General features: G+C 38.4%; 2 protein-coding genes and 2 pseudogenes across 2 annotated transcripts; 3 read left to right on the top strand and 1 right to left on the bottom strand.

The window, feature by feature from the left end:
• Positions 275-3,449, top strand: LOC104753360. Its single transcript, XM_010475624.1, has 8 exons — positions 275-373; positions 565-651; positions 713-964; positions 1,060-1,169; positions 1,284-1,765; positions 1,883-1,972; positions 2,029-2,231; positions 2,337-3,449. Exons 1-8 carry the CDS (start codon positions 275-277, stop codon positions 3,447-3,449), a joined length of 2,436 nt encoding a protein of 811 aa, XP_010473926.1.
• On the top strand, positions 11,042-12,833 carry LOC104753359 (annotated as a pseudogene).
• LOC104753358 lies at positions 15,310-16,048 on the bottom strand (annotated as a pseudogene).
• LOC104749762 lies at positions 16,807-18,762 on the top strand. Its single transcript, XM_010471454.2, has 5 exons — positions 16,807-17,079; positions 17,600-17,772; positions 18,027-18,210; positions 18,305-18,411; positions 18,496-18,762. Exons 1-5 carry the CDS (start codon positions 17,008-17,010, stop codon positions 18,575-18,577), a joined length of 618 nt encoding a protein of 205 aa, XP_010469756.1. The 5' UTR covers positions 16,807-17,007; the 3' UTR covers positions 18,578-18,762.

The following is a 20,282-nucleotide window of genomic DNA, read 5'->3' as shown; positions in this document are numbered from 1 at the left end:
TGGTAAAGCCTAAAAATGGGAACAAGGAGGGCCTTAAGGAGAGAAGAGTTGGGGGTTCGAAGGCCCATGAGAATAATATGATTAGGCCCAAACAAACAAAGGTAACTAAGCCCACCCCGGGTTTGATTTTTGGCCCAATTCGTGGGGAATTGGAATTGTCCTCGAATGGCAAGAGACTCAGAGTCGAGAAGGAGAGCTGGGGGAGGTCGGGTGGTGCCGTCGCAATGGGTGTGAGATTGGTCCGGACGGCGGTGGTATGGATCCGTGGAATACGATGGTCCCTGAAGGTTTGGACTCTGGGCAACCTAGTGTAGGTGGTCAGCCTGAGGATCGGCGAGTCGTGGCTGATGACCCAGGTGGGAGTTTGTGTCCGGTTGACGAGACCCAATGAGGTTCTCCCCCGGTTGTTCCGATTTTTGTTAAATCAAGATCAATGATTAATCTACTGCTATGGAATTGCCGGGAGGCGAATAAACCCAATTTCCAGAGATCGATTAGATACATTGTAAAGAAGTGGAGCACTGATGTTCTGGCGATTTTTGAGACACATGCCGGCGGTGATAGGGCGATGCAGATTTGTCGAGGACTGGGGTTCGAGTTCTCGTTTCGGGTGGACGCGGTTGGTCAAAGTGGAGGCCTGTGGTTACTTTGGTGAGCTGGGATTGGTGAGATGGAGGTAGTGAAAGCTTCTGACCAATTCATTTTTGTGAAGCTAGTGAATGAGGGAGAGTCCTTAAACTTTATTGTGGTGTATGCAACACCCACAATTAGTCGGCGTAGCGGGTTGTGGGATCGGCTGACTGAGGTTATGTCGGGTGTAGTTGGTCCTCTTGTTGTGGGTGGGGACTTCAATACCATTGTCCGTCTTGATGAGAGAGCTGGAGGTAACGGTCGTCTCTCTTATGATTCTCTTGCTTTCGGAGATTGGATAAATGACTCCTCTTTAATTGATATGGGATTCTGGGTAACAAATTTACCTGACGAAGAGGACGAGTTGAGAGTACTATGGTTGCGAAACTTTTGGATAGGGTCCTCTGCTGTGCTCAAATGAGGTTACAGTGGCAAGATGCTAGGGTGACTCACCTTCCTTTCTTATCTTCACATCATGCCCCTTTATATGTGCAGTTTGCTCCTGAGATTAGCAGGGACCCTAAGCGGAGGCCTTTTAGGTTTGAGGCTGTGTGAACTAAACATGAGGGTTTCAAGGGTTTGTTGTTGGCTTCTTGGCGACGAGACCTGAGTACACCGGAAGCCTTGCAACAACTCCAGTCTACTCTCCGCAGATGGAATAAGGAAGTCTTTGGTGCGGTTCAGAAACGCAAGGAACTGTTGCTGACAGAGCTTGAGAGGGTTCAGAATTTTATTGAACTATCTCCGACAGATGAGCTTTTGGAGATAGAGGATAGCCTGCTAAAGGATTTTGACTTATTTCTGGAGCAAGAGGAGATGCTCTGGTTTCAAAAATCAAGAGAGAAGTGGATCAATTTTGGGGGTAGAAATACTTCCTATTTTCACACTTCTACAGTTATACGTAGACGAAGGAACCGGATAGAGATGTTGAAAAACGAAGAAGGAGGATGGATTACGGATACTCAGGAGTTGGAGTCTTTGGCGGTGCACTATTATACACGGTTATATTCTCTGCAAGATGTTCATGCGGTGGTAGAGAAACTTCCTAGTAGTGGTTTCATGTCACTATCGGTAGCTGATCATGCTCTGTTGAATAGGCCATTCTTGCTTGTAGACATCGAAGGGGCGATTCGAGGTATTGGGAGCTTTAAAGCTCCAGGACCGGATGGCTATCAGCCAATCTTTTATAAGCATGGTTGGGATGTGGTGGGTGAATCAGTTGTCAGATTTGTGCTGGATTTTTTTACTTCAGGGACTTTTCCTCCGGAGACAAATGATGTGTTGCTGGTTTTAATAGCAAAGGTTGCCAAACCTGAAAGGATCACGCAATTTCGACCTATCAGTTTGTGTAATGTGTTATTCAAGACTATTACTAAAACAATGGTGGAGCGGTTGAAGGGGGTTATGTCAAAACTGGTGGGTTTATTCCTGGGAGACTAAGCACGGATAATATTGTTGTGGTTCAAGAAGCAGTGCACTCAATGAAGCGGAAGAAGGGGAGAAAAGGGTGGATGCTTCTAAAACTAGACTTGGAAAAAGCTTATGATAGGATCCGTTGGGACTTCTTGGAGGATACTCTTGGTGTTGCGGGTTTGTCTGAGGTTTGGATTCGCTGGATCATGACTTGTGTTTCGGGTCCAACAATGAATCTTCTCTGGAATGGAGAGAAGACATAACCGTTTAAACCTCTGCGGGGTCTGAGACAGGGAGACCCACTGTCACCCTTTCTGTTTGTCCTATGCATGGAAAGATTATGTCATCTGATTGATAGGGCGGTGGTGAACAAACAATGGAAACCAATTTCTCTTTCACGAGGAGGCCCTCAGCTTTCACACATATGTTTCGCTGACGACTTGATTCTGTTTGCTGAAGCGTCAGTAGCTCAAATCCGGGTTCTACGAAGTGTTTTGGAACAATTTTGTGGTGCCTCTGGACAAAAAGTTAGTTTGGAGAAGTCAAAGATTTTCTTTTCTAACAATGTGTCAAGAGAGTTAGGGAAGCTGATTAGTGAAGAGAGTGGGATTAAGAGCACTAAAGACTTGGGGAAGTATTTGGGAATGCCTGTCCTGCAGAAGCGGTTGAATAAGGAGACCTTTGGAGAAGTTTTAGAGAGGGTCTCGTCGAGGTTGGCAGGGTGGAAAAGCCATACTCTAAGCTTGGCTGGGCGTTTGACACTCACTAAAGCGTTGCTTTCTTCCATTCCGGTTCATTCAATGAGTACGATTATGCTGCCTAAAGCCACTTTGGCTAGTCTGGATAAAATATCTCGCACTTTCCTATGGGGTGGTACGGGAGAACGAAGGAAACAAAATTTGGTTTCTTGGAAGAAAGTCTGTATGCCTAAAGGGGATGGGGGTTTAGGTATTAGGGCTTCGAAGGACATGAATAAAGCTCTAATCGCTAAAGTGGGGTGGAGGCTTCTACATGATAAACAGAGTCTCTGGGCGAGAGTCTTAAGAAGTAAGTATAAGGTCGGGGTGGTGAAGTCAAACTGGTCCTCTACATGGAGAAGCACTGGTACAGGCCTACGGGAAGTGGTGTGTAAGGGTCAAAATTGGGTGTTGGGAGATGGTCAACGAGTCAAGTTCTGGACTGACAGATGGTTGTCACATTCCCCACTAGTGGAGTTGGAGACAAGGGATGTACCCGCGGAGGTGGTTCATGAGAAAGCTTGTGACTTGTGGAAAGTTGGTGTAGGATGGGACCTTGATAAGATATTACCTTATGTTTCTTCGGATACGAGGTTGGAGTTGGCAGCTTTTGTTCTTGTTAATGATACAGATAATGAGGATCAGATTTCGTGGGAGGTTCTCGGTTAAATCCGCATATGCTTTGTTAACCAGAGATATGTCTCCAAGCCCGAATATGGCAGAGTTTTTTAGCAGGATTTGGGGTGTGAAAGTGCTAGAAAGAATAAGAGTTTTCCTCTGGCTTGTTGGGAATCAAGCTATTATGACGAATGTGGAAAGGCATAGGAGACACTTGTGTGAGTCAGATATTTGTACTGTTTGTAAGGGTGGGATGGAGACTTGTTTACACATTCTCAGCGATTGTCCGGCAATGTCGGGGATATGGGAAAGGTTGGTTCTGGTACGTATGCGCCAAGTTTTCTTTCAAGGGCATCTTCTGGATTGGGTTTATGCTAATCTCTCAGACGGTGTCATACTTGATGGAGTCCCTTGGTCTACACTGTTTGCAGTTGCAGTTCGGTGGAGGTGGAAATGGAGATGTGGAAACGCCTTTGGGGTGAGTGGTAAATGCAGGGATCGAGTGAAGTTCATTAAGGACTTAGGTACGAAACTGACAGTTGTGAATGCTAACAGATAGGACATGGTCTTTCCACGGCCTCGAGTAGAACGTATGATTGGCTGGAGAAGCCCGAGTTCTGGCTGGATGAAGCTCAATACGGATGGTGCGTCAAGAGTAAATCCTGGTCTGGCCACGGCTGGGGGTGTGTTGAGAGATGGTGGTGGTCAATGGTGTGGAGGTTTTGTTTTGAATATAGGTCGATATTCGGCACCTATGGCGCAGCTATGGGGTGTATATTACGGCGTATACATTGCCTGGGAAAAACAGGTTTCTTCTCTCAAGGTGGAGGTAGACTCAGAGTTGGTGGTGGGCTTGCTTAACAAGGGGGTCGGTGACACTCATCCCTTGTCATTCCTGGTACGCTTGTGCCATGGCTTTATGCAGAAGGACTGGTCAGTCCGTGTTACTCATATTTACCGGGAAGCTAATCGTCTCGCAGATGGTTTGACTAACCATGCTTTTTCATTACCTTTGGGTTTTCTTTTTTTTGGAGTCTGTTCCATCTGAGGTTCAGTCGATTTTTAGGGAGGATGAGCTGGGTTTCCGCTATCCACGCCAAGTTCTTGTATAATTTTTAAGTTTGAATCATATTCTGGGATTTTCTCCCGGTCCCCTACCAAAAAAAAAAAAAGACCTAGAAATCAATCAAAACGTAAGAAGTACAACCAAAAGAATAAACAGAACCACTAGAGAAAGAAAATAACTACAATTCAATCAACACATGTATGAATCTATCGAACTAAAAGAATAGGAAGCAAGTTTATTAGGATACATGAGGATATGTTATTGACTGGTTATCAACCGGTTATCTCTGGTTTACTTAGTTTGGAGTAATGAGATGTTTGTATATAAGGAGATAAGATTTATCTTCCTAACCTAAGCTTTGTAATACACATTTATTGTTCTGTTAAGAAAGTTTGTTAGAGCTTTGATTGCTCTCCTCTTATTCTTCTTCTCCGTTATGACTCTCCGGTGAATCTGAATCTTAATATGGTATCAGAGATGTGCAATTAAGTCTTCCGCTTCATTCATTATCATCAGAATCTTTGTGAGGAGTTGTTTGAAAGAGATGAGTTGCTCGATTTATTTTCTTTGGATTGTGAGAATCCTCATTATTGTGATTTTTGAGCTTATCATCGGAGTTATCCTTTGTTTCTCCCTTCTTCTGTTTGCTTTATTTCTTTGATTGACCTTTATCGTGACGATTCTTTGATTTTCTTTTACAAATTCGTCCTGATTTCTCCTTTCAAATCCCTAGAGTATGGGATCTTATGTTCCTCCTTCTTCTGGGAATCCGACGACTGCTTCGTTTAAGTCTAATTCAACTTCGCGTGAAACCGTTGAGCCACCACAATTTTAGACGGATCAGTATGAGAATCCTTTTTATCTCAACAGTAATGATCATGTTGGGCTTGTTTTGGTCTCTCATCGACTTACAACGGCTTCGGAGTTTCCTTCTTGGAAGAGATCTATGTGGATGGCGTTGAATGTTCGCAATAAGCTGGGTTTTATCAACGGTATGATTACTAAGCCTCCAGAAACTCATCGTGATTATGGAACTTGGTCTAGATGCAATGATATTGTGAGTACCTGGTTGATGAATTCAGTAGATAAAAAGATAGGACAGATTTTGCTCTATATTCCTACTGCAGAGGGCATGTGGAAGAGTATTTTCAATCGATTTAAACAAGATGATGCTCCTAGAATCTTTGATATTGAGCGACGTCTTAGTAAACTTGAGCACGGATCTTTAGATGTTACTGCTTACTATACAGCTTTGGTTTCTCTCTGGGAAGAACATAAGAACTATATTGATCTTCCAGTCTGTACTTGTGGACGTTGTGAGTGTGATGCGGCTGTCAAATGGAAGCGTTTACAACAGCGTAGTCGTGTGACTAAATTTCTTATGGGATTGAATGATAGTTATGAGCAAGCTCGACGTCATATATTGCTGTTAAAACCTATTCCTACGATCGAAGAGGCTTTCAATATGGTTACTCAAGATGAGAGACAGATAACTATAAAGCCATTAACGAGGATTGATAATGTGGCTTTTCAATCTTCTGCTCCTGTTTCGTATGATGGTGATCAGACTTATGTTGCTGCGTATAATACAATGAGGCCGACTCAGAAACCAGTTTGTACTCATTGTGGTTGCTTAGGACACACTATTCAGAAATGCTATAAGCTCCATGGGTTTCCTCCGAGTTATAAGACAAATACTGGCTATAAAGGTAATTCGCAGAGTCAGTATACTTTCCAACCAAGGATGCAGACACCTCAGTTACAGCCTCGTATGCCTCAGAATCAACCTAGGATGCAAATGCAGATGGCTCCTTATGATCCTATTCAGAACGCGAATGCTATTGCTAATGTGTATACAGAACAACCTTCGTATCCAGCCTCTTTTGCACCTCCGACTTTAGTCACTATGTCTGCTTCTATGTCTTCTTCTACTGGATTTGATGGTAATTCTTTTAGTACTCATGTTCTAACACCACAACAATTACAGCAACTTATTTCCCAATACAATACTCAAGTACAAACTCAAGAGCATGTTGCTGCTACTAGTGTTGCAACTATTACTGATCATGGTCTTATGGCACAAACCTCTACTTCTGGTACATTTCCTTTTCCTTCAACTAGTCTTCGTTATGTCATACCCTTACCTTTCAAAAACACATTTTATCTTCTCTTTCAGATTTCATTGCACCTAATGATTGGATTATTGATAGTGGTGCGTTTAGTCACGTTTGTTCAGATTTGGAGATGTTTAAGGACATGGTTCCTGTTTCTAGTGTTACAGTTACTCTACCGAATGGTACTCGGGTCCCTATTACACACACTGGCACGATTTACATAACACAACATCTAGTCTTGCATAATGTACTGCATGTTCCTGATTTTCGTTTCAACTTGATTAGTGTTAGCTGTTTAGTTCAAAGTTTGTTATGTTCTGCTCATTTCTTTCCAAATTGTTGTCTTATACAGGAACTTTCACGGGGCTTGATGATTGGGAGGGGTAGACTTCATAATAATCTCTATATTCTTGAGACAGAATCAAAAACCCTCTCACCATCTTTTCCTGAGGTTTGTTTCTTTTCTTCTTCTACATTGGCTGATGGTGTTCTGTGGCATCATCATCTTGGACATGCGTCACCAGCTGCTTTGAGTAAACTTGTTAGTGTCATTCCTTCTTTACGGTCTTTAGTTTCTTGTAATATTCAGTGTCAAATTTGTCTCTTAGCAAAACAGAAAAAACTAGCTTATGTTTCTAATAATAATCTTGCTAAGAAGCCTTTTGATCTTATTCATATGGATACATGGGGTCCTTTTAGTACAGAGTCTGTTGAGGGTTTTAGGTACTTCTTAACTTTGGTAGATGATTGTACGCGTGTAACCTGGATCTATATGATGCGTAATAAAAGTGATGTTTCTACTATTTTTCCGACTTTTATCAAAATGATTTCTACTCAATATGATTCTAAAATCAAAACCATTAGATCTGATAATGCACCTGAGCTAGTTTTTACTGATATAGTTAAAGAACAAGGGATGTTACATCAATTTTCGTGTGCTTATACACCTCAGCAAAATTCTGTAGTTGAACGAAAGCATCAACATCTCTTGAATGTGGCTAGAGCTTTGTTATATCAATCGAACATACCTTTGAAGTATTGGAGTGATTGTGTATTGACTACAGTATTTTTGATTAATCGATTACCTTCATCTTTGTTAAATGACAAATCTCCTTTTCAATTGCTTTGTGATAAACAACCTGATTACTTTAAACTCAAAAATTTTGGTTGCTTATGCTTTGTTTCAACTAATGTCAATGATAGGAATAAATTTTCACCTAGAGCAAAGCCTTGTGTTTTTCTTGGTTATCCAACCGGTTATAAGGGATATAAACTGCTAGATTTAGAGTCTCATTCTATTACTATTTCTCGTAATGTTGTCTTTCATGAAAATGTTTTCCCTTTTAAAACGTCGGATTTGCTGTCTACTGCAGTTGATATGTTTCCAAATAACATACTTCCCTTGCCTGCACCATTGCATTTTGTTGATTCTATGTCTTTTCTTGATGATGATGCTATCGAAATTGACATTCCTGATCTTCCTAATGCATCTCATACATCTACATCACATAATACACAACGAGATCTTAGTATCATTCCTGCAGAGAATCCTGTTCGTACACATGATACATGTACTGATTCTTTAACCATGGCTAGACCTAAACGGATAACTAAGACTCCATCCTATCTTTCTGAATATCATTGTGCTTTGGTTCCTTTTATATCTACAGAACCACCTTTATCACTCTTTCCTACACCACCAGAAAAAGCACTTCTTGCTAAACCATTTACTACACCTTATCCCATTTCTTCTGTTGTTTCCTACGATCGCTTTACTTCTTTGTCTCAATCTTATATTTTCTCTTATAGCCTTGAAACTGAACCTAAAACCTTTGCCCAAGCCATGAAATCAGAAAAATGGATAAATGCAGCAGGTGATGAACTTAATGCTCTTGAGTCTGCACATACTTGGGGTGTTGAATCCTTACCCCCAGGTAAGAATGTTGTTGGTTGTAAATGGGTGTTTACTACTAAGTATAATCCTGATGGTTTAGTGGAGAGATTTAAAGCTAGGCTGGTTGCCCAAGGGTTTACACAACAAGAAGGTTTGGACTACATTGAAACTTTTTCTCTTGTGGCAAAGTTGACTAGTGTGAAGCTATTACTTGGTGCAGCTGCTAAGAAAGGGTGGAGTTTAACACAGATGGATGTCTCTAATGCCTTTTTACATGGAGATTTAGATGAAGAAATTTATATGAGTCTACCTCAAGGGTACACTCCACCACCAAATGTCACCTTGCCTCCTAATCCGGTATGTCGACTTCGCAAATCTCTTTATGGCTTGAAGCAAGCTTCTCGCCAATGGTATAAGCGTTTATCCTCTGTTTTGTTGGGTGCAAACTTTATTCAGTCCCCGGCTGATAATACCCTTTTTGTCAAAGAAAGACCCGGATCTTTTATTGCAGTTTTAGTCTATGTTGATGATATCATGATCGCTAGCAATGATGATACAACAGTGGATAGTTTGAAGGCATTGTTACATTCTGAATTCAAAATTAAGGACCTCGGTCCTGCCAGATTTTTCCTTGGACTTGAAATCTCACGCTCCTCTAAAGGTATCTCGATTTGTCAAAGAAAGTATGCACATAACTTATTGGAGGATGCAAGTTTACTTGGTTGTAAACCGAGTCCACTCCTGATGGATCCTAGTCTACATCTTACAGCTGCAATGGGGACACCTCTTCCTCATCCTCGATCGTACAGGGAACTTGTTGGATGGTTACTTTACCTTACTATTACAAGACCAAACATCACGTTTTCTGTTCATCAACTTAGCCAGTTTATCTCAGCTCCCTCAGATATTCACCTTCAGGAGGCTCATAAGGTCCTCAAGTATATCAAGAACAATCCTAGCCAAGGTCTAATATACTCTGTAGATTCAGAGATATGCTTGAATGGTTTTTCGGATGCTGATTGGGCGAACTGTAAAGATACAAGGCGATCAATAACTGGCTACTACATTTATCTTGGTGATTCCTTAATCTCGTGGAAGTCGAAGAAACAGAGTGTTGCGAGCCGAAGCAGTACAGAGTCAGAGTATCGTAGCATGGCACATGCGACTTGTGAGATTATTTGGCTGCAACAGCTCTTAAAGGATCTCCATCTCCAGGTGACTAATCCTGCTAAACTTTACTGTGATAATAAATCGGCTATGCATATTGCTATGAATCCAGTATTTCACGAGAGGACGAAACATATAGAGATCGACTGTCACACGATTCGTGATCAGATTAAAGCTGGCAAGCTCAAAGTTTTTCATGTACCATCAGAGAACCAGCACGCAAACCTTCTCACCAAACCGCTCCATCCAGGTCCTTTCTATGGATTGCTTTCTAAGATTTCATTATCAAGTCTTTATCTTCCAAACCAGACACCTTTGAAGATAACAACTTGAGAGGGGCGTATTAGGATACATGAGGATTGGTTATTGACTGGTTATCAACCGGTTATCTCTAGTTTACTTAGTTTGGAGTAATGAGATGTTTGTATATAAGGAGATAAGATTTATCTTCCTAAACTAAGCTTTGTAATACACATTTATTTTTATGTTAAGAAAGTTTGTTAGAGTTTTAATTGCTCTCCTCTTCTTCTTCTTCTCCCTTATGACTCTCCGGTGAATCTTAATCTTAATAAAGTTTGATCCGATCAAAACAATATTAGAGGTGCATCCAAAAAAAAAAGAACAAAGATGTAATAATAAAAGACAAGACTAGAATGTTAAGATCATGGCCAACAAGCTGAAGCCGATCCAAGAAGCTGACTTTGAGGCACCACTTTGAAGAGGTGAAGGAGCCTAGAGTCATCTGATGCTGATATTGTAGAGCGTTGAGACGAGGAAGATCGGACAGGTCCAGGAACTGGAGCAGCCACTAGACCCAGGAGGCCGCCGGTAAAACGTGGATTTGAAGCTTCTGCCCCCTACTTGCAGTAACCAGGAATATTTTAATTAGTGACAAAACCATATGGGAAGAAAAGTTATTCTTTATTTGAGCGAAACGAATATTGTAACAGACTATAAGAAAAGAACAAAAATCTACTTTGCTTCTACCTGAACTCGAAGGATATAACAATTTAAAGTAGAAGATATGATGGCTTATTTATAGTAGAAAGATGTTAAGATCGTATATTATGTAGAACAATTAAATTTAAAAGATCTTAACCAAAATACCAGGGACATCGGTGGATTTAACCGAACAAAAATATAAGGTATCCTTCCATGCTTCTCTGCAGCTTCATTTTGAATTCCATGTGCCTTTGAGTTATTTATTTATTTATTTATTTTAGGGTTTAGAAAATTGGTGACTTAGCTTTGCTTTGCGTTGGAGTTTCTCACTTTTTTGTCTTTGTTGTGTGTGGTTTTTCAGATGAGTGTTGCGAGCGATTCTCAAGTGCATTCTTCAGATACTTCGTCTGATGAAGAAGCCAGTCACGAACCACTTTTTTTATGCCCTCTTCCACGAATAATGAATGGAGACCCCAATTTTAACATTTACACGGTGAGTTCTTCTCCCGAATATGTTGTCTCTAGGACAAGAACTGATACGCGGTATGAAAATCACTCGGTACTCCCTTTGTTTTGGTGCAACAATAAAGAATTTGATATCAATGGTGGGTGCGAGATATGCAGATATTCGAATTTTGGCACAGACTATTATTTCTGTGTCGAATGTGATAAAATATTTCACAAAGAATGCATCCAATCTCCCTCTAAAATCAAACAACCTTACCACCCTGAGCATTCTCTCCAACTTTCATTTTTTTTAATATCGTTATCTTGGTGCTACTGGGTGTTTATGTTAGTGGAAGAGAAACAACGAATCTGCTGTATTATTGTACCAAATGTAATGCTAAAATGCATACAGTGTGTGCGATGAAGCCGATACCTTTCCTCATAGAGCAACCAAAACGCCATGACCATCCCCTCACTCTTTTTCCTAGGCAAGCTTCATTAACTTGCAACGTTTGTGGTTTATTGAGACAGCTTTGTTTCACCTATGTTTGCCTCGAATGCAACTTTGTTGCTCACAACGATTGTATGAATTCACCAAACATTATCAAGATATCACGTCACCACCATCGTATCTCTTACACTCCTTCTGTCCAGCTCGAAGAATGTTCTTGTGGAGTTTGTCGTAAAAGTATTGACTGTGACTATGGTGCGTATACTTGTGATAAGTGTAGTGATTATGTTGTCCATTCAAGATGTGCTCTTGCGAAGCATGTTTGGGACGGAAGAGATCTCGAAGGTGTTCTAGAAAAAGATGGTACAACAAAAGATGTTGAGTCTTTTGAGAGGATATCTGAAGGTGTGATACTTCATTTTCTTCATGACCATAATCTCCAACTCCAAGTAAGCATGAAAATAAGCTTTGTCAAGCGTGTGTACTTCCTATCTTTAAAGGTAGCTACTATTCTTGTATGGAGTGTGCGTTTGTCCTCCATGAAACATACGCAAAAGCTCACCGCATTATTCAACATGCGTTACATCCTCATACACTTGCATTAAAGATTGACTCTGGATATAGTCAAGGTTACTACTTTTGCAGTGCTTGTAATCGTTATATAGGTGGTTTTATCTATCAATGTCCAATAAGGGAATGCGAATTTGACATTGACATTCGGTGTGCTTCAATTTCTGAGCCATTTGATTACAAAGGTCATGAACATCCCTTATTCTTAGCTTTAGATCCAAGAGAAAAACTCAAGTGTCTCATATGCAAAAAAAAGATATGTTGTATATGATGAATATGAGTTAAGGTTTCTGAATTGCGTAAACTGTGGTTTTATCGTATGTATGGACTGCGCTACCATACGAAGCAAGGGATAAGTATGAAAAACATTTTCTCAAAATTTTATATGGAGAAAAGTTATGTGAGAAAGATTGGTGGTGAGAGGTGTGTGGACATAATTTAAAAGATACATAGACAAATGTGTTATATTGGTTCAGTGACTGTTGCACTATTGTTCATATTGAATGCTTATTAGGTAAAGACCCATATGTGAAGCCTGGTCAGTTTTTCGAAGTAAATGGAAAGGAGGTTGAAGTTCTTTGCAAAACTTATGCTTCTAGACCATTATGCCGTAATTGCAAGAACCCTTGTAAAGGAAAAATATTGAAGAGAGACAACCTTATAGCATGCTCCCGAAGATGTGGGTCTAAGATTTTTTAACTGAGTCCTATATGTTTATATATTCCTCTATATATTTAAGTGTAATTTATGTTTTATACTTACGTTTAAAATGTTAAGCTTTGACATGGATGTGTAAATGTTTGTTTCTTTCATATAATTATTTATAGATGGATCAATGTTGATGAGGCAGGCAGGCAGGCAACTTCTTATATAAGTAAAGATTGTGAGGCATTATTGCAGTATCATCATAATCCAAACCTACTTGAGCTTTTAATATATACCGACAACAAAGATTCTGAAGCTACATGACATTGTTGTGTTCCATGGCTTCTTCCAATTATAATACTCCACGTTATCGAGTTGAAATAGTGATGTTATACAAACCCTCGTAAGAACATTGCATATGTTCGATACACCCAAATCCATTTTCAGAGATGTCATCGCTGCTTATGGTCTCCGGTAGAATTTTTAAGAGGCGATCGATGTTTTCTTCATGATTCCTAATTTCAGGTGTGTGCCTTCTGCTTACACGCTCAATGCTTTGCTCTTATTTCTTGTGAGTAAAAGAGAGATAGTCTTGAATTGGTTCCTGAGAGTTTGGTGAAAGCTAGTAAAATGGGTGTGAGGTTAGAGGGATCTACATTTGGGATATTGATCGATGCTCTATGTAGAATTGGTGAGGTAGATTGTGCTACTGAGACTGAGTTAGTAACGAAACATAAATATTGACTTGTGCCTTAAAGATGATGTCTTCAATGAACAAGCTAGGTTCTAAGCCTAATGTACTTACATACATTAAAGCTGGAGATCTGATTCGAGCTAAAACTATATGGAAAGAGATGGAGACGAATGGAGTTGACCAGAACAGCTACACATATAAATATTATGATTATAGTGCATTTATTAAGGTAGACAATGTTCTTTCTACTCAAGGTTTTTTGGAGGAAGCGTTTAACATGAACGTGTTTTTTAAGAGTCCAAAACAATATTATAAAAGGTGTCACTTGTTTACAAGAATGCAAAATCTAACGAATTAGAGTAATGCAAAAAAAAAAAAAAAAAAGTTGTTTCACTGTTTAATAAACCTTGACACACGCTAACAAGAAAAGAAAGAAAGACAAAGATGTAACAATGAAAAGGGAGATTTACTCGTATTTACTCTAAATTAGGTTATGTTCAAAAAAAAAATAATAATAATCCAAATTAGATAATATTACCAGAATAAATAAAAAAAAAAATTATTACTAGGATATTTCGGGTAATTTCAAAATACCTAGCGTGCCTTTGTTTTATGTTGCAGAAAAAAACTTAATTACAAAAATGTCATTATCACGCCAGACGCCACGTCAGCGATTTCTGACGTGTATTAAATAACTCAGCCGTATCGCGTTACAAAGGTAATGACGCCTGAGTTACAGTATATTGCGGCTGATTGATGGAAAAACAAACATTTGAGTAAGAGCGGACGGCTGACTTAGAGCATAACTCAGCCAAGCGTTACGGCTGAGTTTTCACCCGATGGTTGAGTTGTCAAAATTTTGGCGGAGTTATCACTACGACACGACTGAAATAACATTTTCCGGTTCGCTGAGTTATGAATAAACGGTTGACTTATAAAATGTCGTTACGGCTGAGTTATGGTTAAGCATTATAACTCAGCCGTCATAAGCTGACTTATCGGACAACTCAGCCATATATTTTACGGCTGACTTAATAGCGAAAGATTAATTACTAGAATATCATTCAGGCCAGCTGAATTATTAAACGATACGACTGAGTTATGACATTAAGCGGCTGAATTTGGCAGCCATTTTTTTGCTTTTTAATTATTGTAATAGTATTTTTTTGCTTTTTAACTATTGTAATAGTATTCATGTTTCGGCAGAGTTATGCTTTGTTTGATGGCTGATTTAATTAGGATGATTTACATGTTCGTTTGGTGGTTGACTTGCCACATCGGGCGTATTATCCATGTCAGCATTCCATGTCATCATCTTCTCCGGAAATACGAAACGTCGTTCCTTCGATTCTTGTTCTTCAATTAGTTCAAAAGTGAAAGATTTACATGGTTTCTACCTTTTTTCACCTTGTTCTTCTCCTTGTTTTTCTCCTTGTTTTTCTCCTTGTTTTTTCACTTCTCAATTACACTCATTCTTATTAATTTTTAGAAGACTTTTAGATATCAAAAATAAACCAACTTTTGGAGTGTATTTAAGTAATTCTTTCTAATAGAAAAAAACAAGACTAGAATGCTAATATCAAGTTTAGTAATTATTGCGAAAATACATAACTCTTTTGTGTTTTTTTGTGTGTGATATTTATGAAGATTGGCTTTTAGTTAAATGCGAACCTAAACTCCTACAAGACCTTGAAAATTTACTAATTAATTTTAGGGTTAAGTTTACTTATGTCTCATACTAATTAATGGACTCCAATTCAACAGGCTAATTTTTCGGCTGCTAAAATATAAGGCATTAAGTAGTACGTATATGTGAGCATAAGAAGAAAAAGAAAGATATTCCATTATAGTGAGTAAACAAAAACACTAGAGAAGCAAAAAAAACTATAACTCAATCAAAACGTAAGAAGTACAACCAAAAGAATAAACAAAACCACTAGAGAAGGAAGATAACTACAACTCAATCAAAACGTGTATGAATCTATCCAACTAAAAGAACAAAGAAAAGCATACGAAGCAAGTTGGATCCGATCCAAACAATATTAGAGGCTGAAGCTGCGCTATGTGGAGCTAGCTGGTGATGGTCCTATCTGATACTATGGAGCATTATATATTGACCGGTGAATCAGCTAACGGAGATGGTGAAAAAGACGAGGAAGAGCTTGGTGATCGGACTGGTCCAGGAACTGGAGCAGCCACGGGACCCAAGGAGGCCGGCAAGACATGGATTTGAAGCTTCTGTCTCAACATGCAGTGACTAGGAACCCCGCATATGAATTGTTGGAGTCCCGGTTTAGTTAGAAGGATGGTATCAGCTCCGGTATGGTATTTTTTCAGCGGGTTAGACGAGTCACACAGCTGAAAATCATTGTAAGTGACTTCAGTGACGTCGTGAAAATTGTTGTTGTATGAGAAGACCAAAGAGTCTCCGACTTGAAAAGTTCTTGATGAAGCCCAAGACTCGTAATCAACATCTATCATCGTCCATCCCTTCGAGTCTCCGACCTTGTGAACGGTTCCTCCGATGGCAACTCCAAAAAGAGTTGCAAGAACCAACAAAGAAGTAAAAATCACGTTCTTCGTAGTCAAAGCCATGATTGTGCTTTTGGTTCTTTAACTTTGGAATGAGAGAAACAAATTTGAGAGAGATGATTAATGAAAGTAATGAATTTTTTTGGTGACAAGTTGAGAAGGGGTCTACATGTTTCTTATATAGAGCCGAGGGGTCGGTTGAGATAATCCTATCCCTGTTGGGATTTGAAGATTAATTTGATAATTCCTAGTGACTATTTGATTATGTTTTGTTTAGGTAATATCTTTCCCTTTTTTTTCCATATTCGAGATGGATACCACGACCGTTTCTAATATGAGTTTCCTATTTTTTTTTCAACAGTTTTGTTTTTAACAATAAATTTATTTAGATATATTTTTAAAAATTTGTTCAAAATTAAAGATAAAAGCATTGATATTATTAACAAAGGTATTTTGAAAAAACGAAGAAATGAATGACTAAAAACATAATAAAAAGAATTACGATGTACACAATAATTGCATCTATATAACTAGTTTCCTTATATAAAAAGACTATCATTATGATTTTGAGGAACATCATAATTCATGAACGTTGCACCGACAATAACAATAGTATCCTACTTAATTTCTGAAGGTTGGACTATATTTTGCCTTGTTATCCAAAAAAAAAAAAAAAAAAAAGGAAAACCAATTTTGGTTAAGGTTCGTACTGTTTATTGGAGCAGAGCACTATGGGGTCCGGTTTATTAACGGACCGTCCCAATAGGTAGGGGCTAATCAACAAATACCACAGTACAAGGTGAATATCGTGAATAGGTAATAAAAGTAAGGTTCACTTTGTAAATTATAACTTCTTCTGAAATTAATGTTTTGCTTCTGATTTCGTTTCAACGAATCCCATAAACCCAATTTTTATCAAAACCAAACCAAACCCATAGGGTTGTTGTTGTTGTTGCTGTTCTGTTTTCTAATCGACCACGGCGGCGACGAGGCGGAGAAGACCGACGCGGCGGCGGAGAAGCCATCGTCAAATCCGTTAGCATTTCTATTGGAAACGAAAACTATCTCAGTCCGTTCCGTTGCAGTCATGGCCTCAATCTCGACTTGGTTTCGATACATGGCTCACAAGCTCGAGTACTCCCTCACGCTCAGTCTCAAGGTTTGAGTTATCTCTTAATTAGATTTCTCTTTTGTCAGTCTCCGATTCTTTGTAACCTGGGAATTGGTTTATGGGAAACGATTAAAATGCTCTTAAGACTTAGGGGAATTTGCCTTTCTTGAGAATCAATCTGCATTAGAATCAATCTGTTCATCATTGAAGAGAGCTTTCTTATTTCCGATGAATAAAGTTTAAAACTTTGATGATGAGAAAGTACAAAGGAGCTCACTTTTAATGTTGATAGCTTTTTGATTCTTGAAATGCTTCTATAGAACTAAATTCATATGGGATTGATCTCACAGTTAGTTTACCAATGCTCACATCTTGAATAATAATGAAAAAGACTACTTTACTCTCAAGGCGATACGTTTTGATGTTATGTTACAACTTTCCGTGTGGGATTTGAATCTCGCTCTTAATAACATGATCAGAACATATTGTTAGTCCTTGAACATCACTCTTAACTCATGATAACTCTTATGGAAACTTGTGATTTGTGATGTGAATTCGATTTTGACAGAGTCATAGGAGAGAAAAACTGAGTGACAGGGAACTCATTCAAATAGTCTGCAAGAATCTATTCTATGGGAAAATAACATTCTTACACTCGGATAAAGTACCAGAGATGTCACCAACCATGACCGCAAAGGAAAACACACTTCTTATCCGTAAGATACCTATTGCTAATACCAGGTAGTATGTTTTTTCATTTCTCATTTAAGCGTTTCACCTTTCTTCTTTTGTTCAATATCTGATCTTTTAGTGTTCCAATGGACGTTTCTGTTACACCAGAATCTTAGTGTGGTTTATCTCATAACCTCTAGTATAGATACACTTACTTTGACATAGACTTGCTTTGAATTGAGGGACACAGACAAGTTTTTATGCAATTTGTGTGCTAATTCCTCATATGATTTATGAAACCCATTTGAATTCAATGCTTAAAGGTTTGTATTCATTGGAGATGCTGTCGTCTTAAAGGACCCAAACGATTCAGATAAGTACCTTGTAAGAAGATTAGCAGCTGTAGAAGGATTTGAAATGGTATCAGGTGCTGAAAAAGAGGAGCCTTTCGTTCTCGGAAAGGATCAGTGTTGGGTAACAGCTGAAAATCAGGAGCTCAAAGCTAAGGTACATACATACATCATTGAATGATCTTAAGCATAACCCACATATAGTCTATGGTCTCTCTCTGATGACTATATACTTGTCTATGTTTTAACAGGAAGCATATGATAGTCGAACATTTGGTCCTGTTTCAACAGCAGACATTGTTGGAAGAGCTATATATTGTCTGAGAACAGCCGTTGATCACGGTCCCGTTAGAAACAGGTTAGGGAAAAAGTCATCCTTGTCTCTTTATTAGCATTTTAATGAGCTCTCTTTTTTTGCTTATTCTCAAACTCCTTTGATCAGTCACACTGCAATGGGACACGATTCTCCAATCCTGGCCGTTGAATTGGACGTGGAGGAGATGGCTAAAAACCACAAGGCATAAAAAGAGAGACACTTTCTTGTATCTGATCTTTTTGTTTTGTGTCAAAGCTAAATTGCGTTATTTGATTGAGATTTGAGATAACAATAAATCATTACAACAATGATGATAAATCCGAATTTTAGTTTGAGAAAACAATCTTGAAACCAGTGTTTGTTTGTAGCCTGAAATATATATTTGCAGCAATATGTCGATGACTGCAACTTATGTTCCAAACGAGCTGGTGTGTTCTGTTAGGTCTCTCTTCCTTGCAAGACAATAAAATTACTCTGACGAGAGATTTAGAACCCATATTGAGGTACTTAATACCAAAGCCACCGACTACTCGAACCAGTGGTTTATTTTGTAAAAGAAGAGAGAAAAAAAAAATGGTGGTTCAGCTGAGATCGAACCAGAGGTGTGGCTTCATTGTCACTGACTTCCATGAGTGAAGCCATTCTATGGAAGTCAGTGACAGTGAAGCCACGGCCTCAGGATCTGATGCCACTCTGTCAATGATTGACGACGCCACTCACAGCTTGGACTGGGCAGCTCAGAAACTTGCCGACACCAGGCCCGACCCGTGGACTCGAACCAGTGTTCCACCATCTTATTGTCCCCACTCGGGTCACAAGCTCTCGTTACTTAGCCCGACGGTACAATAATCGTTTCTTCGGATATATAAAGAAACACAAAATAACAAAATCTCTTCTTAAACTAGATTTGATTTATCCTTTTATGTGGGCTTAAAGCTTTATTCCAGGCCCATTATACTTTAGAAAAGCCCGATAGTGTTTTTTTCTTTCTTTTCAGCAGCCCATTTTCCATACTAAATAGGAAACCTGCCCGACGCGCGGGGTGTTTGCCGTTGTTAATTTTTTTATGGTTATCTATTTATTGTTGATATTTTGTGTTTTTTTTCGTATTAGTTTGGCTATATTTTGTTATTCATTTGTGTGGCATTGTATCATATGTCAAGGAATGTTTTTGATTTAGTTTGGAATAATTATAAGCTTAAACTTAAATGAAATTGTGAGCAGTCTTATAAATAAGATAAACCTTTTGTTTAGTTTTTTTGTTTTTTTTACATGTACTCATTTTTTATATTTTTTGTTATTTATTTTTTTTACTGTCATACTTATAAAATTTTTGAAAAAAAATTCATTTTTTTTTGGGTTACTAATAAGTTTGGGCCTTGCTATACATGTTAGGATTGTTTCTACTGAATTATAGTTGAGTTTCATTTAGTTTTTGTTTTTTTTTAATAAGATAGTTTATTGATTTTCTGTTAAAATGTTTTACAATTGAACATAGCACATGAATCAAACCATAGAGTGTGTGCAAATTTTGTTTTTATTTATTTTAGGAAGCGATCCATATATTTTTAATTTTTTTAATGTTTTATAGTTTTTATTTTAATCGTTGGAAGCCTTTTCTTTTGTTTACTTTGCATAAACGTAATCATACTAATTGTTATACAATCTTTACACTAATATAATTTAAGTATTTGTTTTTATTATTCTTTATGTTATTATTCTTACAAAAATAGATTTAATTTGAGAGAATTATTTTTTGTTGTTTTTTTTTTTTCAAGGAATATTATTTAAAATGGGATTACATTCATACGAATATCAAAACGAACTGGACTTACAAATAAGAAACCATGTCTAATCATATAGTATGTGTTATATATGCTAATCTTTAGGGTTCGTGTGTCTCTAGTGAATAA

This window comes from Camelina sativa, chromosome 16 (assembly GCF_000633955.1).
Source record: "Camelina sativa cultivar DH55 chromosome 16, Cs, whole genome shotgun sequence".
Taxonomy (NCBI): domain Eukaryota; kingdom Viridiplantae; phylum Streptophyta; class Magnoliopsida; order Brassicales; family Brassicaceae; genus Camelina; species Camelina sativa.
Note: the sequence above shows the minus strand (reverse complement) of the source record. Positions and strands in the feature narration are given on the sequence as shown.